Source organism: Pagrus major, chromosome 18, assembly GCF_040436345.1.
Source record: "Pagrus major chromosome 18, Pma_NU_1.0".
NCBI classification, from domain to species: domain Eukaryota; kingdom Metazoa; phylum Chordata; class Actinopteri; order Spariformes; family Sparidae; genus Pagrus; species Pagrus major.
The window spans coordinates 28,372,343-28,397,818 of NC_133232.1; the positions used below are offsets into that span (position 1 = coordinate 28,372,343).

Below are 25,476 nucleotides of genomic sequence, written 5' to 3' on the forward strand. Positions count from 1 at the left end.
CAAAATGGAGGTTGAACTGGCTCAGAGAGTTTCAGGGCTGGTGGAGGCAGGAGGTCGAGGTGCGTAGGCTGGAGGCTGGTGGCTTGAGAGGCTGGAGCTCGTAGCACTCCAGTTATCAGGGAAGCCACACCCAGCCTCTGCAGAGCACCTCTGTAAACACAACAGTACAGAAACCACATCAACAGTCCCAATCATGACACATACTTTACATTCCATCTGTAGCTAAAACACAATGATCACAGTTTAATCTTTACTGAACATGTTAAGTTAGCATGTTTAACAAGCACACACAAACATATGGGTGGACTTCAAAGTATGAGTTTCTGCCTTGGTTAAATCAGTGACGTTAATGAAGGTCAGTGATCAAAATTGTTTCATTTTGTGTCATTTTTATATCAGTATTTAACGGTGGCTATTTACCCTTTGAGGACTCAATTTACCCTGACCCCATGCCCATTTTACCCCCACCTTGGGGCAAGTTGTGCCATAGGACAACTTCATTTTTTTAAAACTACCATTTAGTTAAACAACCCTGTGTTGTAGGATGGTGAACAAATGAATCACACAACACCCAGGTCAATGGCACATCAACATCAATGATTTATTCCTGCAGGTGCTGAGAGTCATCTGGGAAGTGAAACCAGACAAATCAAACGCTGACATGGACAAAGGACAGGTTAGGAAATTATCACTGAATCAGAATATTGAAAATTAGACTAGTGCTTTTGTTTTTGTTTTTTTCTTTGCGGTTTATATTTTCTATTACAGCAATTATGTTTAATTATGCAACTTTTATAGCATGTATCCAATGTGTTATTGTATAAAGAATATAATGTCTTGCATTAACTTTGTATAACCCAGTTTATGTCAGAGAGTCTGCCTAGCTCAGATGTACTGCAGTTATTGCCAAAAGCAATCTTTTGCAAAGTCAAACCTTTTTCCTGTATGTTCAAATCAAAGTCTGATGAGAAACCAAAGCCTGGGGACTTGATTGAGATCTTCAGGGGCCTCTATGAGCACTGGGCTGTGTACATTGGTGATGGCTTAGTTGTTCACATTGCACCACCCTGTGAGTCCCTCGACACAACTTGGATTGCTTGTTTGGATAAACCAATTTATAATTAATAAACCACAAATATGTCGCCATAATTAGTGTATAATTCTGTGCAAATTATATTATCATCTTTTTAATTCATAGCTGAAGTCGCTGGTGCTGGGGCCAACTGTGTGATGTCGGTCGCAGCTCAGAGGGCCATGGTGAAGAAAGAGAAGCTAAGAGATGTGGTGGGAACCGACAAGTGGAAAGTCAACAAAGACCTGGATGAGAAGTACGAGCCCCACCCAACTGATACCATTGTGAAGGAGGCGCTTGAGTTGGTGGGCACCGAGCAGCCGTACGACATCATGACACAGAACTGTGAGCACTTTGCAAAGGAGCTGCGATATGGAAAAGCTGAGTCCTGGCAGGTCAGTGGACCCATGTTTGTCTTTTACATTAAAGAAACCTTTTTGGGCCTGTGGTGGAGTTTGTGTAAGTATGAGATGAATTAAGTGTAGTTAATTTAATGATAATAGTATAGTAAAAGAACACACACACAAGAAACACAATAAAGGAAAAAAATATTTTTGCATAAATCTGAAGGTTTTTCAGTAAGTTCAATTGGTCAGACATTACTGAGGTCACTGCATCCAAAATCTTTTGAGCAAGTTGCCTTTAAAAAGTTGGTAGTTTGTCCATTATGAAGCACAGCCAGCTTTGTTTCATTTATTAAGGTTAAGTTTAATTTAGGCTTTTTTCCCCCTAACTTTCTAACTTGAATAACACTAACACAGCGAGCAGTTTCCTCTCTTTGGTATGGGCACCTTCTGCACACAGGACAATAAATAAATAAATAAAGCAATAAAAGACAGAAATCCAACAGTTAGGCAAAGAAGAGTGATAAGACTGCAAATTAAGGATAAAAATACAATTAAAATATGAGACAAAACTTTTCTTTTTAGTCAAAGTTGGGTGAACAAACATGGTGTGCTGGAAAAGAGATGTGTGACATTTTAAAGATCTAAATTAATGCACCAAAGCTTGAATCAAAATGGCATCAGCTGACTGCAGACACCTCCACGTTGGAAAAAATTAAAAAAATAAAAATATGAATACTTTTGCCGTCAGTGCATCATCCTCTGAGCACCACAGGGTGGCGCCTCTAACACTCAAGGTACACTGTCCCTCTGAACTGACCATATCAAGCAGTCCTCCCACATCACATTCATTGTTCAACTCAGTACTTGTATTGATTTGTGGACAGTGACATGACTGGTAAGCTTGTCTCGTTGTTTAACATGCTGTTGAATTAGAATTGTTTTTTTCTATGGCAATTTTTCTTTCCCTCGCCCTTACAGAAAAATTACACCTGAAAAACACTTGAAACTTACATTTTTTTTCAGATTTTATAATAAAACAACAGGTTATTTGAACAATTACTCTCTCTTGGTCCATCAATTTGGGAGTATTTGTTTTTTTTAATCAATTATTTCACATTGCAAAGCACCACAGAACTACTTGTCTAGTCATGGATATAATGAGTGCTGTATTCAGAGTTCACAACCATGTTTTCTACCTATTAAAATGCAATAATGTATACATAACTATCAAATATATGATAGAAATGACCTAAAACTAAATAAAAGTAATCGCCCCTGGAGTTGCATCACTGGTGTTCCCATGTAACAAAAGTCTATAGTTTTGAAATAAAAATCACACCGATGACACCGATTTTCACATTTATCTCCAGATTTCATATGAAACTTTTGGTAGATGGAAAAAGGATAAAAAGTCATTAATTTATGCGTATTTGGAGTTACTGGGGTAGTGAACAACGTTTCTATTTCATAAGAATCTTATGTTACTGCTTGGGGAAAACTTAAACTTTTTTTTACATTAATGATCTTTATTTCTTTCTGGCAAGTGACCATGGTATAACTGGGATAATGGTCTTCAATGTGTCCGTAATCAGGAATTAATGGACTCCACAGAAGGAACCAAATTCCTGATATTGGACACCTCGTCAGACATTATCTCTTACTTAAAATATAGAAGACATCATCAGGAAAGATTCATTTCCATAATTTTCACTGGTGTTTTCACAGTCCATCAGCCATTTATCAAAATGGAGACATGGATTCTGTGTTTCACTTACGAATTAATAAAGAATCAGAACTAAGTCAAACCAGAAAATTAAATAAATTAATCATATTTGAGGAATTAGTCACGGTAATAGTTATCATATCAGTTACAACAGATTCAAATACTGACCTGCTTTTATGATAAGGATCAAGAAATCCATGTAAACTCCTCAAACTCTTTTCTTTCTCGTGACAAATGTACTTATTGTAAGGCGCTTTGGACAAAAGCGTCAGCTAAATGCCCTGAATGTAAATGTAAAGTTTGGTATTGGACTCGGCTGGATTGAATTGAAGGGGACTTCTGGGCCTTGGTGGAGGGATTGTTTTGAATAAAGAATAATCTGTGATTCTGGATGGTCATCTTTCTTTCTTTCTGCAACATGTGGTCCCCTGGCACAGTCGTAATTCTTAAAACCCTTACGGCCTTGATCTCAGTCTGGTTTCAGTTTTTAATTTATTTAATAATAGTTTTATCTGTTCACTTATTTCCTTTATTAGAATTCCAAAGCATTTCAATTAGAAGCAACATGCTGTATTATATTAGTATTGTTGAGTTGTAGAGACAAGCCACCTAATTTCATACCCGAGTACTTTGAACTTGTTTTTCTGAATCTTTTGGCTTTTTCCAGGCCACTACAGGTCCTTACAAATAACAGGACACATCTGAACCTCTTCATATCACCTGGAAAAACACTTTCCTGTGACGTCCAAATGGAGATCTTGATATTGTTGCCTTTGTTGTGTTGTGGGAGTAGAAATCTTAGGATATGGATACTTGCCCCCCTTCTCGTGAATTCTCGGCTGATACATTTGCTGAAGATGTATATGATTACAGCCTTTAAATTTAAAGAAAGAAACATGTGTAATTTAATTATATTTATTTATAGAATAGCTCACATGCTACATGATTTGATTTCTCTGTAAAACGTTGCATCCAGTCTTCCTCAGTCCACCAACACAGCATAGTTCTTTACCTGACCTGAACACCTCATACCAGGACATTAGCTCCAGTGGAGACGGCTGTTGATTGTGTCAGGCGGCCTATTAATACAGCATCTTACATCAAACCTTACAGGACCACATCCAACACAGACAGGGGATCTGGGGCTACACTGAAAGCTTTGATGAAACCTCAGCATCGGCAGACATTTCCACTTTTTAAAATGTTCTGTTAGACTTCTTGGATGTGATCCTACAGAGCAGATCTGCAATTAAATAAAAGGCACAAATAAAAGAGTAAAAGAAACTTTAAGGGCACTCCTTTACCCTGACCACACCCAAGACTGTCAAAAATGACTGATGGATAATTCTTACTTGCGTCAATGATCCCAAAAGGTTTTAGTGAAGGTGTTATCTGTGGGATTATACAGGTACAAATGCACGACGGGACCTTCAAAGATATCAAAATAAAACTGATCCGAACTTTGATTTCATAACCCCTCCACCACAGCACTATCCCACATAGATCACAGGAAAAGGCATGTAAACACATTTGAAACCAGTTCTCCAGCCTCAATTTAACTACTTATTTCCCTCCTGTGCTCATCATGTGTCTGCAGTGCCTGTTACACATTTACAGATCTGAAAACAGTCGAATGTGTCACCCGTCAGGCCAGTTCAGTACAGTAAAATACAGTGTTGTATGTGCAAAGTGAACTTAACACAATCGACGTTCTTTGCCATGAAACCTTTTGTTGTTGTTGTTAGGCCACACAAATACACAAGTGCATGCATTGATCGCTTTTATGTCTTAAATCTGTAAGATAGTGACAGCTGAACTAAAACATTCATATCCAGAGTGTGTGTGTAATAATACATGTTTCAATTCTGTTATATATATTTCTTAATGTTTAAAAAAAAGTGTCATTTTAAGACCAGATGCACCATTTATATACATTTACTTTACAACTGAGTTATGTATTTAAAAAAAAAAAAAACAACAACAACAGAGGGGGGGATTTTGTGATCAACTCTGCTTCAAGGAGTTCTGCTTCATGTCTCTCCGGATTCTGCATTTGTTTCAGCTCTGCCGTCCACAATAATGCATTCGTAAAGCACTGGATTGTTGTCAGAAGCAGAGTCACCCACTGACCAACGGTAACGTTTTCCTCTGCTCAAACAACAAGCCGCCTCTTTACCAGCGACTGTTTACAGTATCTTGTCCACTGCCAACATGTCTTTCTGTTCCTTTGTGGAATGTCGAGCCTCCATCCGCTGCTCTGGGTCCAGTCACTGTGGTCCATGTTCCTCCCTCTCCATTTCCACCCTCAAATCACTCTTTGCGTGCCCCGTCAGTCCAGCTTGCGTGCACCCAGTTTGAGAGGACCTTTAGCAGCTTTGCGCTCTGCCCGTTTCGCCTCCAGCTCTTTCCTCCTCTCGTCCCGTTTCTTCTTGGACAGCTCGGCCTTGCTGAGACCTGAATGACAATACAGGCAGTTCAGTCAGATAGTTAATGGTTGTCTAACAAGAATACTTGCGCATTAGTGTAAATACAGTTCAGGCGGAAGATCGTACACAGAAGATTGGTCTTTATTTTATGCCAGAGTAAAATCCTTTTCACACTGGACACAACACCCACTAACACCCACTACCCTCTGGCTGTTGTCAGTGGGAAAGGATACAATCAGCATTCAATCTTGTGTCAAATGACTCATGTAAATGGAAACACGTGCTGGAAGCACAATGCCACTACGTGCATTTAAGTTCCCGTCATTGGTATATAAGTACTTTTACATCCGTCTCTGTTCAAGCAGTGCACGAATGCTGGTCAGTAGTTGTCGAGTTCGTGAGCGACTGAAGTAAAACATTTTTAAATGACATCGGTAACATTGTCACTGGCCTCCATGCTGCTCTTTATGATTCCCTGTTTTCCTGTGTGCTTATGACATCTAATGTGACACAACAGAAAAAACACACAAACAAACAAACAAAAACAACCGCACCAGTTGAATGTCTCCGGCACCAGCCAGGATTACTGTTCCAGAGCTGTGGTGCTGAATAATGACCAGAAATTTTTTTGCAGAAAATGTTGATGTCAAAGAGCATTTAACCTCTGATCTTATGAATATAATGCCATAATTTCATTGTTTTATCATATTAGGCATTTGTGTGTTAAATCTGATTGGAATTATTGTATGAATTCTTGAGTTGTAGCCAAAACTGTGTTTTGTGAGGCCACAGTGACCTTGACCTCTGACCTTTGGCCACCAAAATCTAGGTTCTTGAGATATCGCATTTACAAGAATGGGACATACGGAGGGATGGACAACTGGAAAACATAAAAACTGGCAATGGAAAAGTAAAAAAGATATTTTTAGCAGGTGTATCCACAAAAAAACCCTGCATATACGCCAAATGTTGATGTAAATATCGTATTAGAGTAAATGTGAGATGCACCATCTGTCTGCAGCTCATTCTGAGCAAATAATGGTTCATATTTGTGATAAGAGGACCAACTGAGACTTACCCTGGTTTCCATCCACTGACTCCCAGCTCTCCTCAGCTCCCCAGTCTCCTGTTGCCTCTGCACTCCAACCATCTCCAGCCTGACGAGGAGAAAACACAACACGCACCACTTTTAATTCAATTTAAAGGAATTTTATTTTACATTTTGTTAAATAAGTTTCTTCTCTTAGATATAATATGTTTATGCATAAGCTTCAAGATGCTGGTAAACAAAGCCAAGGTAGCTGTTTGCCCATTTCCAGCTTTTATGCTAAGCTAAGCTAACTTCCTCCTGGTTCTATCTTCATATTTACCATACAAAACATGAGAGTGGTGTTGATCTTCTCATCTAACTATGAGCAAGAAAACTTACTTCCAAGAAGTCAAACTATTAATTTTTAACAGGTGGTTCATTCTTTATGCTCAGTGTCCCTTCACCTTTATCGTCATCTAACAGATTCTGTTTAATATCATCTTGCGTTGTTTTCACAGGCAAACTACTTGGACAAAAAAGAAAGCCTGAATGAAAAGATCTGTCAACACCAATGTCTCCCACCTCCTTTATCTCTCTACCTCCATTTGTAAATCTAACGAATACATGAAGTTAGTTACATAAATGCAGACTTGCAACACTTAAAACCTGGAAAAACAATGAATAATGATGCAGAATGTTTTCTATCATTAGCGTTTTGCATTCAGGGTTCACATCGTCAAATATTTCAAACCTAATTGAGACTAATCTGTCTTTTCGCCTCGCTCCGTCCTCACCGTGGTTGCAGCAGTACCGCTTGTGTTTCTCTGGGAGACGCTCGCAAACAGATCATTCTGACCAGCCCCCTTGGCTGCGCTGCTGCTGTCCCAGTTGTAATCGCTGGCTAACCGCACCCCATCGGGCAGCTGGACCGTCGTATTGGTCAGTGTTATGTCGTTTTCCTCCTCCCCCCAGTCATTGCCCCAGCCCTCCTCGCCTGCAGAGCTCTGACCCTGCCCTTCCTTCTCGTTGGACCAGCTGTCGTCGGCGTCCCAGCCTGAGCTGCTCCAGTCAGAGCTCTGCTTTTTCACAGCTGTCGACCGCCCCATCTAGATATCAGAGAGATGATAACCGATTAACAAAGGCACTAAGTGAAATAATACAAAAAGATCAAATAAAGAACTTTGACTTTGACTGTTTAGGTTCTTTTATCTCCACACAGAAAACAAATGTGATCGTAAATTTAAATGGTGCCGAAAATTTGCTTGCTTTCATTTGCTTTCAATTCTATACGTGGGTTTTGGTATGTACGGAAAGGTATCAAGCCTGTACAATAAACTAGTAGTATAAGGTGCTGTCAGGGGTAATATTTACATTTACATAAGGTAATATTGTATATTGGATCCAAATGAAAGGGCTCATACTCCTTTGTCACTGGCCTTCTTTTTGGATGGTGCCATTCCTGACCAGTCAGTGCTCCAGTCATCTGGCTCAGTTTGAGTTTTATCTGGCTCCTATATGAGAAACAGTTTGTAATTTATGACATTTTAAAATACAATGATGTGACATAATTTCACGCATGTATCACAATAATAATTACTCAGTTTTTCTTGTTAGTCAACAGTTGAAACCCTACCTCCAAACTTCCCCAGTCCTCCTCCTCGTCCCAGCGGTCTCCCATCGCCTCTTCATCATTGTCCTTAACTTCGAGAGTGTGTGATTGGTTGGCACGACCAGAGGCAGCATGGTGAGTCAGTGAGGCTTGTGGAGTTTTATCTTCAGAACCTGCAATAGAAAATAAAAAACAAAGAAAAGGTTTCAGGTGGCATATTTAAGATTTCTTAAAGTGGCACTCCACCGATTGAAGTGTGCTTCACGTCTTTGAGGGTGCTGATAAGTTGCCTCGAGGGTTATCACTTGAATCAACGATGTTTGGGTCTGAAGAAGTTTGGTAATCAAATAAAATCTGGCAATGTGGAGTGAGAAAGAAGTGAGCTCCTCTTCTCTGCTTGAGGAAAGCAGCTAGACGCTACATTAGTCGCTACTAACATACACAGACCCAATTCTCATATCAAACTCAGATCAGCAAAGGTGTATTTTGGGTAATGTAGGCTCCAGGTTTTGACAAGGAAGAAGAACATTTGGAATAAAAAAAGACGACATGTCTGGTTCTCCTGCTGTATTAATTTCTATCCTCTTAAGAAACTGCTCAATGCAGCAGTCTTACAGGACAAAAAGAGTGTGATATAACCCTACCAGGTGCAGGTGCTTCGTCAGTGGCACTGGTAGGGCTGGTGTCGTTGGCGGGCCCGCTGTCTTCCGCTGCTGCTCCGCCTTCTGTCCCATACACTACACTACACTTCCTCTTTATTGTAAGAGCACCTCCATGAACTCAGGGTCATGATGACTGAACCAATTCAACACAATTCATCACTTCTGTGCTTGTCTTATGACATGTCCCCGCTGATTGTTTGACAATTTAGCTGGAGTTTATAAAGTTCTGTCTTCCTCTGACATTAAATTGTTTGTCATTGTTTTGAATAAAGAATAATTTGTATGATTCTGGATGGTAGTCTTTCTTTCTGCAACATTTCACCTGGCGGCCATTTTCGTCTGACATCATGCTCAGTGTGGGAAGCCCAAATAATGTTATCAAAAGGATGAAGTCGTATGCAGGGAATCTGACAAACAGTTATCATTTCACAGCTCCGTAATCAATCAGCTACTGATAAGACAATAGATATTGAAAATCTGGGGGATATAGGGCCATACTTCAAGAAAAAATGACATATTTGATGATCCATTAGTTACAAGCGGACTACGGCTAATGTTAGCATGTGCGGCTCACGATGCGTCACTGTGGCCCTGTCTTCACACAGGGGCCTCCACAGCTGTTTGTAGCCGAGCTCCAGCTCAAACACACGCTGCTCGTGAGGAGCTGATGGTCGCTCTCTGGAAGTCCTTCTCTGGAGGTTTGCTGAGCTATCGAAGCTTTCAGAAAAACAATGTTATCTCCTAAATTAAGGAACAGATGTCAGTCAAATAACTTAACTGCTCAGTGACGTTCACTGAACAGCTAACCAGTGCTGGCCGATGCTACAGCGGCGACTGGGGCGGCATTTGTGGTGGTGACGGACGACGACAACCTGTACTTTTTACACGCCTGAGTTCCGAAGTATCCGCTGTTCTGTTGATGAAGCGCAGGAGGACGAACTGTTGACGACTTTATTTACTCGTAGCAACCGCTAGCTGATTGCGTAGCTACTTGGTTTCATCTGCACTCGCGCGGCGCTAACGTTACCTGTCTACCGAATAATGCCAAATTCACAATGACCAGCAATTAGGTAGTACTAGTTAGGTTAATGTTTTTTTCTTAAACAGACTTGTGCACTTGTGCAGGTTTTATTTATTATTTAGTTTTTTCCCCCCCATAGTGTTGATGTAGAATTTATTTATTTTTGGTGGATTTTTTTGTTGGTATAACTAAAAAGGTGATGCATGCTTATAAAGACATCACAATAATCAGTAAGGTCTTTTGAAGAGCATATTCCATGTCTTTTTTTTTAATAGTAAGTAAACTAAATTAAACTGACTAACAAGATGTTTTTAGTTTTTACATTAAAGCAAATTAGCTTTTGTTTATGGGAAAATGTAAGTTGTAATAAAGCAAAAAATGTTATTATATTGACCTACATTAAGTAACATTTTGGTTTGTGTCAAAAGAAAATATATTGATTAAGATATAATTATAAAACTTATTTTAGTTGTACCAAATCTAATATTTAACTTGAGTAAAATTGATAAAATTACGTGTAACAAATTGGAGTGTTTCAATTAGTTTATTCTAAAGTAAAAAATATATGTTGGACCAAAGTAAAAAAAGGAAGAAAAAAGGTATAATTGAAAATTCTAGTTTGTACCAAATCAGATATTTAACTTGAGAAAAATTGATAAAATTACCTGTAATAAAATTGTAAGTGTTTTTATTAGTTTATTCTAAAGTAAAAAATATACTTGGATGTAATAGTAAATATTAGGTTTCCCAAAATGAAAAAAATAAGTTGCAACAAGTTAAAAAGAAAAGGTTCATGGTCTTTATAATAACTTATCTTTTTACTTTGTGAGAATGTAAATTTTTGTCTTGGTCAAAAGAAGTATTTTGATTTATATTAAATAAAAATGTTTATGATTTATATTCATCATATTTATGATTTGAGAAAAACTAATAAAATTAGCTGTAACAAATTAGAGTAATTTTTTAAAGTTGATCCAAAGTTTGATTTTTTTCAGTGGATTTAACTTTAAAGTCTTATATTATCTGTGCTTATCTGTGTAACACAGATTATGTCAGAGTTCTCAAATGTTTCCAAACAGTCTGTTACAAAGTCAAACATGTTTCCTGTATGTTCTAGTCCAAGTCTGATCAGAAACCAGAGCCTGGGGACTTGATTGAGATCTTCCGAGGTGGCTATCAGCACTGGGCTGTGTATGTTGGTGATGACTGGGTTGTTCACGTGACATCGCCACCAGGTGGTGAGTCCCCTGTCTGGACTGCTGCTCTCTAATCCTGACCTGTCCTAGTCTGGAATAATATCAGCCTGCTGTCACTGTAACATTTACAGACCAGACTATCAAATTAGATTATTTGTTTGAACTGATTCATGATTAATAAACCATGAAAACAAACATGTTGCAACATTTTGTTCATAAAACTGCACAAATTTTGTCTGTTTCTCTCTTTTTATTCATAGCTGAAGTCCCAGGTATAGTTTCCAACAGCTTGATGTCTGTCCCAACTGAGAAGGCCATGGTGGTGAAAGAGAAGCTGCAGGAGGTGGTGGGAAACGACACATGTAGAATCAACAACAGCCTGGACAAGGAGTACAAGCCCCGCTCAGCTTGCATCATTGTGGAGGAGGCAGACAGGCTGACGGCCAAGAGGATGGTGTACTCCGTCATCAGCAAGAACTGTGAGCACTTTGTAAACGAGCTGCGCTACAGGAAAGCTGAGTCCTGCCAGGTCAAACAAGACTCTTTTTGAAGCTGTGGTGAAAAACAGAGAAGGGTTAGCAATGTTAGACAGGATGTAGCCAGTTGTTTTTGAAAGTGTGATTCTTTGGTTTTTAAAACTCTATATTTCCCAGAGTTATGAATGATTTTAAAGGACTTAGAGTCAAGAAAACTCAGCTCATCATCTAACTTAAAGATGTTTTTGCCCTCCACAGGTGGTCCAGGCAGCGATTGCCATAGCGTTTTCTCTTTGGCCTACAATACTCCCTATAGTGCTTGCTATAGGGCTTCCTATAGTGGCTGTATCAGCACTCATCAGATATGCAAAATGATAGACAGACTGACAGACATTTTCCTCCACCTCTCCTCCCATCTGAAACTTTCCACTTTTTGATTAAAATGGCAAGATGAAACATTTTACATTTTTAGATAATTTGTTTTTAGGGATTTTTAGTTGTTTTTTTCTGTAATTGATGGATAAGAGATTCAAAAGGGTGAAAAGCTCCTTGAATCAAATCTGAATGTCTCTGAAGTCCAAAATGTTTATTGTTGCCGATACATCATAAGACAAGAATGTCTTAGACAATCAAAATGAGCTGATTATATATCACAAACAGCCTTGTAATGTCCCATACACTACACTACACTTCCTCTTTATTGTACGAACACCTCCATGAACTCAGGGTCATGATGACTGAACCAATTCAACACAATTCAACACTTCTGTGCTTGTCTTATGACATGTCCCCACTGATTGTTTGACAATTTAGCTGGAGTTTATAAAGTTCTGTCTTCCTCTGACATGAAATTGTTTGTCATTATTTTGAATAAAGAATAATTTGCATGATTCTGGATGGTAGTCTTTCTTTCTGCAACATTTCACCCGGCGGCCATTTTCGTCTGACGTCATGCTCAGTGTGGGAAGCCCAAATAATGTTATCAAAAGGATGAAGTCGTATGCAGGGAATCTGACAAACAGTTATCATTTCACAGCTCCGTAATTAATCAGCTACTGATAAGACAATAGATATTGAAAATCTGGGGGATATAGGGCCATACTTCAAGAGTTGACTTCAAAGTATGAGTTTCTGCCTTGGTTAAATCGGTGATGTTAATGAAGGTCAATGATCTCGAAATTGTTTCATTTTGTGTCATTTTCATATCAGTATTATATATATATATATCAGTAAAAGTAGTAATTTACCCTGACCCCATGCCCATTTTACCCCCACCTTGGGGCAAGTTGTGCCATAGGACGACTTCTTTTTTTTTAAACTACCATTTAGTTATACAACCCTGTGTTGTAGAATGGTAAATGAATGAATTACACAACACCCAGGTCAATGGCACATCAACATCAATGATTTATTCCTGCAGGTGCTGAGAGTCATCTGGGAAGTGAAACCAGTTGAAGGTTTACAGACGAAACAAAAGCTGACATGGGCCAGTGGTGGTCACAGGTTAGGAAATTATCACTAAATCGTCTTCTTCCACTTCTTTGTTTTCTCTGTCTGTGTCTTCTTCATCTTCTTCTCCTTGTTGTTTTCAGTCTTCTTACTCTTTTTCTGTCTTCTTCTTCGTCTTTATCTGTGGTTCATTGTCAATCTCCAAACCAACTTTACATTTGCATACTGCCATCTACTGCATGTGTAGGTGCTGCACTTGTTCAGTCAATGGAGGCAATTTAACTCAATGTTATCTGCTTTATTTATCAGCTATATGATTTAACTTTAAAGTCTTATATTATCTGTGCTTATCTGTGTAACACAGATTATGTCAGAGTTCTCAAATGTTCTTCAGTTGTTTCCAAACAGTCTGTTGCAAAGTCAAACATGTTTCCTGTATGTTCTAGTCCAAGTCTGATCAGAAACCAAAGCCTGGGGACTTGATTGAGATCTTCCAAGGTGTCTATGAGCACTGGGCTGTGTATGTTGGTGATGACTGGGTTGTTCATGTGACAGTGCCAACCGGCGGTGAGTCCCCTGTCTGGACTGCTGCTCTCTGATACTGACCTGTCCTAGTCTGGAATAATATCAGCCTGCTGTCACTGTAACATTTACAGACCAGATTATCAAATTAGATTGTTCGTTTGAAATGATTCATGATTAATAAACCACACACACAAAAAAAAGTTGCGATATTTAGTTCATAATCCTGCTCATATGCTGTCTGTTTCTCTCTTATTATTCATGGGTACAGTCCCAGGTGCAGTTTCCAGCAGCTTGATGTCTGTCCCAACTGAGAAGGCCATGGTGGTGAAAGAGAAGCTGCAGGAGGTGGTGGGAAATGACACATGTAGAATCAGCCTGGACAGGAAGTACACGCCCCACTTAATTCACATCATTGTGGAGGAGGCGGACAGGCTGGCGGCCAAGAGGATGAAGTACTCTGTCATCAGCAAAAATTTTGAGCACTTTGAAAACGAGCTGCGCTACGGAAAAGCTGAGTCCTGCCAGGTCAAACAAGACTCTTTTTGAAGTTGTGGTGAAAAACAGAGACGGGTTATCAATGTTAGACAGGGTGTGGCCAGTTATTTTTGAAAGTGTGATTGTTTAGTTAGATGTTAGAAGTCTTTTTTGCTCATGTGTGTTTTTGGTTGTGGTCACTTTGTTGTGGAAATTCAGGAACTAAATTACAGGGAGTTGTGTCATGTGGCTAGTAACCAGGAAGTAAGCAAGAGAGCTGTTGAGAGCTGCTGTTTTGTTCCATCTGAGTCAATCCAGCGACATATGCATACATCTTATGCCTTTGGTAGCATCATGGGTATGTACTAGTTTGTTTTATCGTTATCTACAATTGCAGATTATTGTTTTGTGACATTCTGTGAAGTTTGATGCTAAAAAAGTTACCAAGCTAACCACTCTGTAACTGAGCCATTGCAAGTTCATGAGAGCATAATTACAATTAAGAAATGAGCAGGAATTGATTACATGTCAAGATATTATTTCATATATGACGTTTCAAGTTAAAAATGTAATTAATACATGAACCCTGTCACAGTTAAAAACAGTTAAAAAAGGAAAACAAGTGGATTAATTCATATTGAAGATTGAGCTGGTACATTTACATTGTGGATTTTGTATGTTAAAAGCAAGCACAGCGTTGATTATATTTTCTGTATATCCGTCCTAGTTTCACCTTTCCTCGCAACGTCAATAAACCTGTGGACAAAGGGACAACTGTCTTCAGAGTCTTGATGTTAGGAAGGAGTTTATCTGACTGTCAAGTTATGCACAGCGCACGTGTAATGAGGACAGCACAGTGAAACCATGGCTTTCTAGCGGGCAGGATAACGCAGTGAAAGCTGGCAGATAACAACGACGTCGTCACACAAAGTCAGTGGATGTCTTCCAGAGCAGTGTCTAAATGGAAACTTACCACCAGGCTGAGTCATGGCAGAGGCAGCAGCTTCATTAAAAATGTGCTTCCGCGTTTCGTGCTCCTCATCACGATCAAGCGCATCATCAACGGGGAGCGCTGCAGCTAAGGCGAGAGCGAGAAAAAGCCCGGCTTTCCTATGCAGAGGAGGAAATCAACTTAAAGCTAGAAAAGGCTAAGTTGGAAGCATCTATGGAAATGCTTAATTATAAGAAGGAGACGGCTGCAGCCATTGCTGAAGCAGAAGCACTCGAAGCTGCTGTTGAATTGAATAGTGAGAAACATTTGCACAGTTGCAAATCAAATTTCAATTCTTCCCCATTAGATCCCATACTACGCACTGAACAGTATGTTATTGACCAAGCCAAAACACGACAGACAGAACTCCAGTTATGTGATGATGGTGTTGCAGTAAAAACAGAGCCAAGCCCTAGCTGCAACATTTCACCTTCATATCTCCAACCTGAAGCCAAACTTTCCCTTAAAGACCAAATCAATACTGGCTCTGAATTACCTCAGCTTACCTCGCAACAGCCACACATCTATGAAGATGGATATATGTGCCATTCCCGCCAAGTTAAGTTCGACAACAATCAGGCCACTCCTGTGCAGCATTTCACACCCAGAAATGACACTGGTCGTCTTACTCACGTGCCTTATCCCATGTCTCCAAACTTCAATGATCGCAGCTCAAACATAAATGACTTTGTCAGATATTTCGCTCGTCATGAGCTTGTGGCTACAGGCTTACTTCAGTTTAACGATCAACCTCAGAACTATAGAGCTTGGAAACGTTCTTTCCAAACCGCAACCAGTGGTTTAGACCTGACACCAAGCGAGGAGATGGATCTTCTGCTTAAGTGGCTTGGAAAAAAGTTGGCAGAACATGTTGAACAGATAAGAGCAATACACATTCATCATCCAGACGCAGGATTGGAAATGATATGGGACAGGCTCGAACAAACTTATGGCTCTGGGGAAGCGATCGAAGATGCTCTATTCAAACGAATCGACTCCTTCCCAAAGATAACAAATCGAGACTATTCTAAACTAACAAAGTTGAGCGATCTGCTGATGGAACTTCAGTCTGCCAGGGCTGAGGGAGACTTGCCTGGCCTCTCTTTCCTCGACACAGCAAGAGGTGTCAACCCAATAGTACAGAAGCTTCCATTTCGTCTGCAGGAAAAGTGGGCATCAGTTGGTGCATCTTACAAGCGACAAAAGTGTGTTCCCTATCCTCCCTTTGCCTACTTTGTAGACTTTGTTAGCCAGGAGGCTAGGATTGGGAATGATCCGAGTTTCAACTTCATCACTCACACAGACATGGCTCCTAGGGCAGAGAGGACAGTTTGGAAGCCAAACAAACGTCAGGAAGTCTCTGTACACAAAACCGAGGTGTTGCGCAGAGCCACCTTTGACACTGGTGAGTCCCCAATGAAATCTGATGACTGTGATAAACTGTGTCCCATTCATAGAAAACCACACCCTCTGCGTAAATGTCGCGCATTTAGAGAGAAGCCCATTGAAGATCGCAAGATATTCTTAAAAGAGAACAATGTGTGCTTTAAATGCTGTTCTTCGTCATCACACATTGCAAAGAACTGCAAGGTTAAGATTCAATGTTTTGAATGTAAAAGTGAGAGACACCACACAGCGCTGCACCCTGGACCCGCACCCTGGACAGAAGACGTGGACCCTGCTCCAGAGTACGGCGGGGAGGAGGAAACCTCAACTCAACCTGAAGTCACTAACAAATGCACAAAAATTTGTGGTGGGGATCTGACAGACCGGTCTTGCTCTAAAATATGTCTTGTAAAGGTATATCCAGCTGGCCACAGAGAAAAAGCAGTGAAACTGTATGCAATTCTGGACGAGCAGAGCAACAGGTCACTAGTTCATTCACAGTTCTTTCAAGTATTCAATGACGAAAGTCCAAACGCTCCTTACACATTGAGAACGTGCTGGAGTAAAAGAATCCTCAGGAAGAAGGGCCAGCGGCTACGAAGTGGAATCTCTGGATGGAACTGTCCGCATCCCATTACCCAGTCTCATAGAATGTAACGACATTCCTAACAACAGAGATGAAATTCCAACGCCCAATGTGGCTCTTCATCATGCACACCTGAAGTCAGTGGCACACCTCATCCTAGAGATTGACCCACAAGCCCCAATTATTCTTCTCTTAGGACGGGACATTATCAGAGTTCATAAAGTCCGCAAACAGGTTAATGGCTCACACAACCTACCCTATGCACAGAAGTTGGATTTGGGGTGGGTTATTGTGGGCAACGTGTGCCTAGGTAGGGTCCACAAACCACTGACGATCAATACCTTCTACACCAACACCACAGAGTCAAGGCGTCCTACTCTCTTTGATCCATGCCCTAACGTGTTTCATATCAAGGAAAACTACAGCGACATCCAGGTCACTAATCACTCCACAACATATTCTGAGGAGAACTTCTCCTGTGAAAATGACCACCTGGGATGCACTGTGTTTAAGCGGACCAAAGATGACAACCAGGTGGCTCCTTCGATTCAGGATGCCTCCTTCATGAAAATAATGGATGAAGGACTATGGAAGGATTCAAACAACAGTTGGGTAGCGCCATTACCCTTTAAATGTCCACGTCAGAGGCTCCCCAACAACAGGCCCCAAGCACTGAAGTGTCTCATGTCTCTCAAGCGCAACTTTGAAAGAAAGCCTGAAATGAGAGACCACTTCCTAAGCTTCATGGAGAAGATGCTTGAAAATGGCCATGCAGAGTTAGCTCCTCCTCTCAGTGAGGAAGAAGAACGATGGTACTTACCAACATTCGGTGTGTACCACCCGAAGAAACCAAAGAAAATCCGAGTTGTGTTCGATTCTAGTGCCCAATACAATGGTGTGTCACTCAACAATGTGCTATTAATGGGGCCTGACCTGAACAACACACTGCTTGGTGTACTGATTCGCTTCAGAAAGGAAGCTATTGCCTTTACGGCTGACATAGAACAGATGTTCTATTGTTTTTTGGTAGAGGAGGGTGACAGGAACTTCCTACGTTTTCTGTGGTTTCAGGACAATGACCTCTCCAAAGACATTGTGGAGTATCGCATGAGTGTCCACGTCTTTGGTAATAGCCCCTCGCCTGCAGTGGCTATTCATGGCCTGCACCAGTCTGTTCAGGTCAGCGAGTTCCTGCCTACCACAGAAGCTGCTGTCAACTTACTAAAAAGGACACAGGATGGTCTCTCCAAATCAAACCTGAGGCTGCATAAAATCGCAGCAAACAAGAAAGAGGTCATGGAAGCCTTTCCGTCCAGAGATCATGCAAGTGACCTCAAAGACTTGGATCTTGAGGCAGGAATGCTGCCAATGCAGCGCAGTCTTGGAATCAATTGGAACCTACAAACAGACTGTTTCTTCTTCAGTGTCTCCGATGAGATAAAGCCTTACACTCTGCGGAGTGTCTTATCCACAGTAAATAGCCTCTATGATCCTCTTGGGTTTGTAGCACCTGTTACTATTCAAGGCAAGGCTATTTTGAGAGAACTCACTGGCGAAAATGGTGACTGGGATGCGCCATTACCTCAAGAAATGGAGGAAGCTTGGACATCATGGCGAGCTTCTTTGGCAGAACTGTCCAATCTTTCCATCTCCAGACCCTATACTGAAACTTCACCCTCAGCAGCTGTCAGAAGAGAATTATGTGTTTTTTCTGATGCATCAACCAAAGCTATTGCTGCAGTCACATATCTAAAAATCACAGACACAGCCGGAAACAACTCTGTTGGGTTTGTCATGGGGAAAGCCAAGCTGGCCCCCCGCCCTGAGCATACAATACCAAGACTGGAACTCTGCGCAGCAGTGCTTGCTGTTGAGTTAGCAGACCTTGTCTCAGCAGAACTAGACCTTCAGCTCGATGCTATAACCTACTACTCAGACAGCAAAGTGGTCCTAGGCTACATTAATAATGAAACTAGGCGCTTTTACATTTATGTCAGCAACCGGGTACTAAGTATCCGAAGATCCTCTCATCCAGACCAATGGCGCTTTGTGCCAACAGACCAGAACCCTGCGGATCATGCAACACGTTCTGTTGCTGCAGGCTACTTAAAAGACACCAACTGGCTCAGTGGGCCCAAGTTTCTGTCCGTACCAGAGCCAAGTATCTCTGAGAGCACCTATGATCTTGTTGATCCAAGCTCAGACCCAGACATCCGGCCTCTAGTGTCTACTTTAAGCACTACAACACCATCCAAGCAGCTTGGTTCCCAAAGATTTGCCAAGTTCTCTTCTTGGAAGACGCTGACTCGTGCTATTGCTCGCCTCAGACACATAGCCTGTCTTTTCAGCACAACCCTGATGCAGAACAGCTTCTGTAAGGGCTGGCATTACTGCAAAGCAAAGTTTGATGTTGAGGAGTTCAATCAAGCTTCAGCCATAATCATTCGAGCGGTACAAGAGGAAGTCTACAGTCAAGAGATCAAATGCATCCAAAAACACAAGAAGATTCCCAAAAGTAGTCCACTCAAAAATCTGGACCCTTTCATTGACATGCACGGTCTTCTGAGAGTCGGAGGCCACCTCCACCATTCGAGCCTTGATCAGAATGAAAAGACTCCTTTGATTATTCCTGGCAAACATCACATTGCCACTCTACTCATCAGACGTCATCACGAGCAGATCCATCACCAAGGTCGGCAGTTTACAGAAGGGGCTGTCCGTTCAGCTGGTTTTTGGATAGTTGGTGGGAAGAGAAAAGTAAGCAGCATCATCCATCAGTGTGTAACTTGCAGACGGCTGAGAGCTCCACTTAGCATCCAAAAAATGGCCAGTCTTCCAGCTGATTGTCTTTCAACAGAACCTCCCTTTACAAATGTTGGGTTAGATGTGTTTGGCCTATGGAGTGTCTCCTCACGTCGAACCAGAGGAGGCCTTGCACTCAGTAAACGGTGGGCGGTGATCTTTACATGTATGAGCGTAAGAGCCGTTCATATTGAAGTCATAGAATCCCTTGACACATCCAACTTCATTAATGCACTTAGGCGATTTATTGCTGTGCGTGGGCCACTCAAACATATTCGTTCGGATCGTGGCACTAACTTTTTTGGTGCCTGCAAAGACTTGAAGATACCTTCAAACATTGACAGTACAACTGTGAAGACTTACCTGTCAGACCAAGGTTGCTCTTGGACCTTCAATCCTCCGCATGCTTCCCATTTCGGTGGAACATGGGAAAGGATGATTGGTCTTACAAGGAGAGTTCTGGACTCCATGTTTCTCCAGCTGAAAGACAAACTTACCCATGAAGTGCTTGTGACCTTCATGGCAGAAGTAGCAGCAATTATCAATGGCAGGCCTCTTGTTCCTGTGACCACTGATCCTGATGATTTGTTTATACTCACACCGGCTGCTCTTCTTACACAAAAAGTGAACATTGTTCCTGCTCCTGCAGGCAAGTTTGAGGCTTCAGACCTCTATAAGCGCCAATGGCGGCAGGTTCAGCACCTGTCCAACACTTTCTGGGACAGATGGCAGAAGCAGTTCCTCCCAACACTACAAGCACGCAAGAAATGGCAGTCCATTCATCCGAACATCAAGTCAGGAAGTGTTGTTCTGCTCAAAAACAGTCAAGTACCAAGAAATGAATGGCCTCTTGGACTGGTAACACAGACCTTCCCTAGCAAAAATGGGAAAGTGCGCCAAGTTGAGGTGAAGGTCATTAAACCAGGAGGGACTACTCTCTTCCTTAGGCCTATCACGGAGATAGTGCTTCTTCTCCTCGCAGATGCTTAGTTAGATTAAGTGTCATGAACTGTTGGGTGGCGTGTAATCACGCCAGGCGGGGAGTCTTTAGTTAGATGTTAGAAGTCTTTTTTGCTCATGTGTGTTTTTGGTTGTGGTCACTTTAAGAAACTCAGGAACTAAATTACAGGGAGTTGTGTCATGTGGCTAGTAACCAGGAAGTAAGCAAGAGAGCTGTTGAGAGCTGCTGTTTTGTTCCATCTGAGTCAATCCAGCGACATATGCATACATCTTATGCCTTTGGTAGCATCATGGGTATGTACTAGTTTGTTTTATCGTTATCTACAATTGCAGATTATTGTTTTGTGACATTCTGTGAAGTTTGATGCTAAAAAAGTTACCAAGCTAACCACTCTGTAACTGAGCCATTGCAAGTTCATGAGAGCATAATTACAATTAAGAAATGAGCAGGAATTGATTACATGTCAAGATATTATTTCATATATGACGTTTCAAGTTAAAAATGTAATTAATACATGAACCCTGTCACAGTTAAAAACAATTAAAAAGGAAAACAAGTGGATTAATTCATATTGAAGATTGAGCTGGTACATTTACATTGTGGATTTTGTATGTTAAAAGCAAGCACAGCGTTGATTATATTTTCTGTATATCTGTCCTAGTTTCACCTTTGCTCGCAACGTCAATAAACCTGTGGACAAAGGGACAACTGTCTTCAGAGTCTTGATGTTAGGAAGGAGTTTATCTGACTGTCAAGTTATGCACAGCGCACGTGTAATGAGGACAGCACAGTGATTCTTTGGTTTTTAAAACTCTATCCCAGAGTTGTGAATGATTTTAAAGGACTTTAGATTGTCAAGAAAATTCTGCTCATCATGTAACTTAAAGATGTTTTTGCCCTCCACGATGGTCCAGGCAGCGATTGCCATAGCATTTTCTCTTTGGCCTACAATACTCCCTATAGTGCTTCCTATAGTGGCTGTATCAGCACTCATCAGATATGCAAAATGATAGACAGACTGACAGACATTTTCCTCCACCTCTCCTCCCATCTGAAACTTTCCACTTTTTAATTAAAATGGCAAGATGAAACATCTTATATTTTTAGATAATTTGTTTTTAGGGATTTTTAGTTGTTTTTTTTCTGTAATTGATGGATAAGAGATTCAAAAGGGTGAAAAGCTCCTTGAATCAAATCTGAATGTGTCTGAAGTCCAAAATGTTTATTGTTGCCAATACATCATAAGACAAGAATGTCTTAGACAATGAAAATGAGCTTATTATATATCACAAACAGCCTTGTAATGTCCCATACACTACACTACACTTCCTCTTTATTGTAAGAGCACCTCCATGAACTCAGGGTCATGATGACTGAACCAATTGGGGCGGCAATAGCTCAGTCCATGGGGACTTGGCTTGGGGACTCAAAGGTGGCCGGTTCAAGTCTCACTTGGACCAGAAAAAGTGTGATGTGGACTAGTAATGGAGAATGCTAGTTCACATCCTGGGCATTGCCGAGGTGCCCTTGAGCAAGGCACCAACCCCTATCACTGCTCGTTTGGCGCCGTGCATGTGGCGGCCCCTTCACTCATCTCCTCTATACACTGTGTGTAATGTGAGTGATAAAGAGAATTTCCCCATTGTGGGATTAGAAGGGATATTAAATTACAATTCAACACTTCTGTGCTTGTCTTATGACATGTCCCTGCTGATTGTTTGACAATTTAGCTGGAGTTTAGTTCTGTCTTCCTCTGACATTAAATTGTTTGTCATTGTTTTGAATAAAGAATAATTTGGATGATTCTGGATGGTAGTCTTTCTTTCTGCAACATTTCACGAGGCGGCCATTTTCGTCTGACGTCATGCTCAGTGTGGGAAGCCCAAATAATGTTATCAAAAGGATGAAGTCGTATGCAGGGAATCTGACAAATAGTTATCATTTCACAGCTACCTAATTAATCAGCTACTGATAAGTAGCATGATTTCTTCTATTACAGCAATTATGTTTAATTATGCAACATATATAGCATGTATCCAATGTGTTATTGTATATAGAATATAATGTAATTAGTTTGAAAACAGTTTAAAAGTCTTGCATTAACTTTGTATAACCCAGTTTATGTCAGAGAGTCTGCCTAGCTCAAAGTACTGCAGTTATTGCCAAACGCTATCTTTTGCAAAGTCAAACCTAATTTTTTCTGTATGTCCTAATCAAAGTCTGATGAGAAACTGGAGCCCGGGGACTTGATTGAGTTCTTCAGGGGCCACTATGAGCACTGGGCTGTGTACATTGGTGATGGCTTAGTTGTTGACTTAATGTGTATAAAAATACAATTAAGATATGAGACAAAACTCTTCTAACATTGTGTACTGGAAAAGAGATGTGTGACATATTTTAAAGTTCTAAATTAATGCACCAAAGCCTGAATGAAACTGGCATCAGCTGACTGCAAACACCTCCACGTTGGAAAAACAATCAAAATCAAAATATGAATATCTTTAGTGTAGGCCATCAGTGCATCATCCTCTGAGAACAAGCTTCAACAAGAAGACAGGGCTGTGGTAAATCAAAAAATGTGGCCGCTGGCTGAACTGTCCATAATAATAGTAATGGATAATTCATAAAAAGGTGAGTAAGAAAGGTAAAGTAATCAAGCAGACGGCTTGATGTCTGACCCAACTGAGAAGGCCATGGTGAGCAAACAGAAGCTGCAGGATGTGGTGGGAAATAGCGAATGGAAAATCACCAACAGCCTGAACTAGAAGTGCACGCCCTGCTAGAACTGTGAGCACTTTGTGAACGAGCTGCACTACCGAAAAGCTGAGTCCCGGCAGGTCAGTGGACTCATTTTTTTACAAACAAGACTCTTTTTGTAGCTGTGGTGAAAAACAGAGAAGGGTTAGCAGTGTTAGCCAGGATGTAGCCAGCGGTTTTTGAAAGTGTGATTCCAGTTGCCTACGATACAACACTTAGTTCTGATATAAGAGTCCTCCTATAAATCCTCATGACGATCAGAATTGTTTTTGTAAAATCTTCTTTTTAGAGAGATGTTAATTAAACTTTCATTTTGGAGGCTGCAGTTTTCTGTTAAAATGTTTGGTAGTGTACTGGAAGATTTTTTAAGTTACTACAATGAGGGAAGAAGCAACAGAAGCTCCTCTCTGTATGATGTAATACGTTCTACCTAAAATGTGTTTATTCATTTATTTATTCAAGCTACATTTGTGTTATTAGTCTGTGTTAGATGTAGCAGTGGACATTGTGACCTTTGGGTGATGCTTTTATTCTGAAGGTTTCCTGCTCTAGAAGAATAAACAATCAGCTCACTGCCACATAATTGAAGTTTGGTGTTGGGCTTCTTGGAGGTGTCACAGATATCGGACATTATTGTTAAAGGTAAGAAAATAAATTGTCAAAACATCAACAGAAAGTGTAGTGTAACAGAGGGCTGTTATGATTTTTAGTTAGAAGAACCTGCTGCATTTGTATTATTTTGTTTATTTGTTAAAATCTTACAACGGGGTCTATCGGGGTCGACTTTAATCTTGAAATGTCAAGTTTATTCTTGACATTTTGTCTTTATTCACTGAAACTAAGACGAGCTGACCTGACAAAATGAGCAGTAACAAATGTCGTAAACTAAAGATAAATAAAAACGACAACTTGTCAGAAAAATGTCAAACTAAACAGTGAAAACATCATTTTAAAGGTGATTTTTTTTTACCTTCCAGTGTTTCTTTCATTTTGTCCCAAGGTTACTTACTGGAAATTAAAACGGAAACTAAATCAAAGTAGTGGAAAAATGTGTTTAAAACAGGAACCAAATAAAATAGCCTTTAAGAAAAACTAAAACTAAACTGAAACAACAGATGATGAAGCTTAAACTTTTTCAGTTTTAATTTCATGTTGACACAAAGAAATCAAAGTTGTCTTTGACACTGACACTTTATATGTAGCCCTTACAAAGACACACTCAGACTACTGTAAACTAAATTTATAAAAACTAAACCATTCCGAAAAACTAAACTAATAACTAGCAAACGAACTCTGGTAACTTCTTAAACTAAACTCAAACTAAGAAAAGTAACACCTGTTAAAACAGTTTAGATAAAACACTGAACATTGTAATACTCATGAAGGCAGGATTTAATGCAGGACTGTTGCATTAAACTACATTAGTTTGAACTAAGTGTACCTAATAAAGTGGCTACTGAGTGTATTGATGGGGACTGAACTCACTAGAGGAGCTGTTATGATGTCACACAACATCTGGTTATAATGGATGATAGAAAATATGTCTGATTATTGTTATTACATTTATTTTCATTCACCCATTCATATAAAATGATGTTATAATTTTGTGAGTAGCACAAAGGAACTAAACAACTGAAAGTTGTAAAATGATAAATTAATGAACCTTGTAAATTGTTTCCTGAGTAAACCAGTCAGTGTTTGTCCTTTTGTGTTTTTTTTAATGTGAGATATATGAGATATGCTCTAACTCAGTGGTTCCCGAATGGTGTGGCGAGGCACACTGGTGTGCCTTGGGAATTTGTTACAACCATAGATTATTATTGTAATATACAAGGAAACAACAAGTGATGAATGAGTTTTTAATTTACTATATCCTTTGTTGTACACAATTACTTCCTCATACAGAGGCAAAATCTGTACCCTAAAGAAGTCCTTTAAAAACCCTCCAGGGAGCTAAAAATATATGTACAGAGTGATTAGATA

General features: G+C 40.3%; 4 protein-coding genes across 4 annotated transcripts in view; 3 read left to right on the forward strand and 1 right to left on the reverse strand.

Moving 5' to 3' along the window:
• The window catches only part of LOC141013030 (phospholipase A and acyltransferase 4-like), a 42,159-nt gene extending 28,077 nt beyond the window's left edge, over nucleotides 1-14,082 (forward strand). Inside the window, exons 2-4 of the mRNA XM_073486569.1 lie at nucleotides 12,983-13,065; nucleotides 13,464-13,578; nucleotides 13,727-14,082. Of these exons, the coding sequence (XP_073342670.1) occupies nucleotides 13,045-13,065; nucleotides 13,464-13,578; nucleotides 13,727-14,082 (492 nt within the window). The 5' untranslated portion in view covers nucleotides 12,983-13,044. The remainder of the gene's footprint in view (nucleotides 1-12,982; nucleotides 13,066-13,463; nucleotides 13,579-13,726) is intronic.
• Nucleotides 946-3,833, forward strand: LOC141013027 (phospholipase A and acyltransferase 3-like). The gene is made up of 3 exons (XM_073486565.1): nucleotides 946-1,069; nucleotides 1,199-1,467; nucleotides 3,810-3,833. Exons 1-3 carry the CDS (start codon nucleotides 946-948, stop codon nucleotides 3,831-3,833), a joined length of 417 nt encoding a protein of 138 aa, XP_073342666.1.
• LOC141013028 (N-terminal kinase-like protein) lies at nucleotides 4,042-9,215 on the reverse strand. Its single transcript, XM_073486566.1, has 7 exons — nucleotides 9,192-9,215; nucleotides 8,852-8,960; nucleotides 8,232-8,380; nucleotides 8,020-8,109; nucleotides 7,393-7,704; nucleotides 6,647-6,725; nucleotides 4,042-5,596 (listed from the first exon to the last, which is right to left on the reverse strand). Exons 1-7 carry the CDS (start codon nucleotides 9,213-9,215, stop codon nucleotides 5,472-5,474), a joined length of 888 nt encoding a protein of 295 aa, XP_073342667.1. The 3' UTR covers nucleotides 4,042-5,471.
• On the forward strand, nucleotides 9,445-11,636 carry LOC141013029 (phospholipase A and acyltransferase 4-like). Its single transcript, XM_073486568.1, has 3 exons — nucleotides 9,445-9,525; nucleotides 11,008-11,125; nucleotides 11,347-11,636. The coding sequence occupies exons 1-3, from the start codon at nucleotides 9,445-9,447 to the stop codon at nucleotides 11,634-11,636; spliced, it is 489 nt and encodes a 162-aa protein (XP_073342669.1).
• Nucleotides 14,083-25,476: the final 11,394 nt, after the last annotated feature.

Excerpts from the sequence above, each read along its gene's own strand:
- LOC141013027 (XM_073486565.1), top strand. The coding sequence starts at position 946 with ATGTTCAAATCAAAGTCTGATGAGAAACCAAAGCCTGGGGACTTGATT. Across the intron at positions 1,070-1,198 it reads TGTTCACATTGCACCACCCT|CTGAAGTCGCTGGTGCTGGG; the intron begins GTGAGTCCCTCG and ends TTTAATTCATAG. Across the intron at positions 1,468-3,809 it reads GAAAAGCTGAGTCCTGGCAG|GCCACTACAGGTCCTTACAA; the intron begins GTCAGTGGACCC and ends GGCTTTTTCCAG.
- LOC141013028 (XM_073486566.1), bottom strand. The coding sequence starts at position 9,215 with ATGTCAGACGAAAATGGCCGCCAG. Across the intron at positions 8,961-9,191 it reads CAGACGAAAATGGCCGCCAG|AGGAAGTGTAGTGTAGTGTA; the intron begins GTGAAATGTTGC and ends CTTACAATAAAG. Across the intron at positions 8,110-8,231 it reads AGGACTGGGGAAGTTTGGAG|GAGCCAGATAAAACTCAAAC; the intron begins GTAGGGTTTCAA and ends TTTCTCATATAG.
- LOC141013029 (XM_073486568.1), top strand. The coding sequence starts at position 9,445 with ATGCGTCACTGTGGCCCTGTCTTCACACAGGGGCCTCCACAGCTGTTT. Across the intron at positions 9,526-11,007 it reads AGCTCAAACACACGCTGCTC|TCCAAGTCTGATCAGAAACC; the intron begins GTGAGGAGCTGA and ends TGTATGTTCTAG. Across the intron at positions 11,126-11,346 it reads TCACGTGACATCGCCACCAG|CTGAAGTCCCAGGTATAGTT; the intron begins GTGGTGAGTCCC and ends TTTTATTCATAG.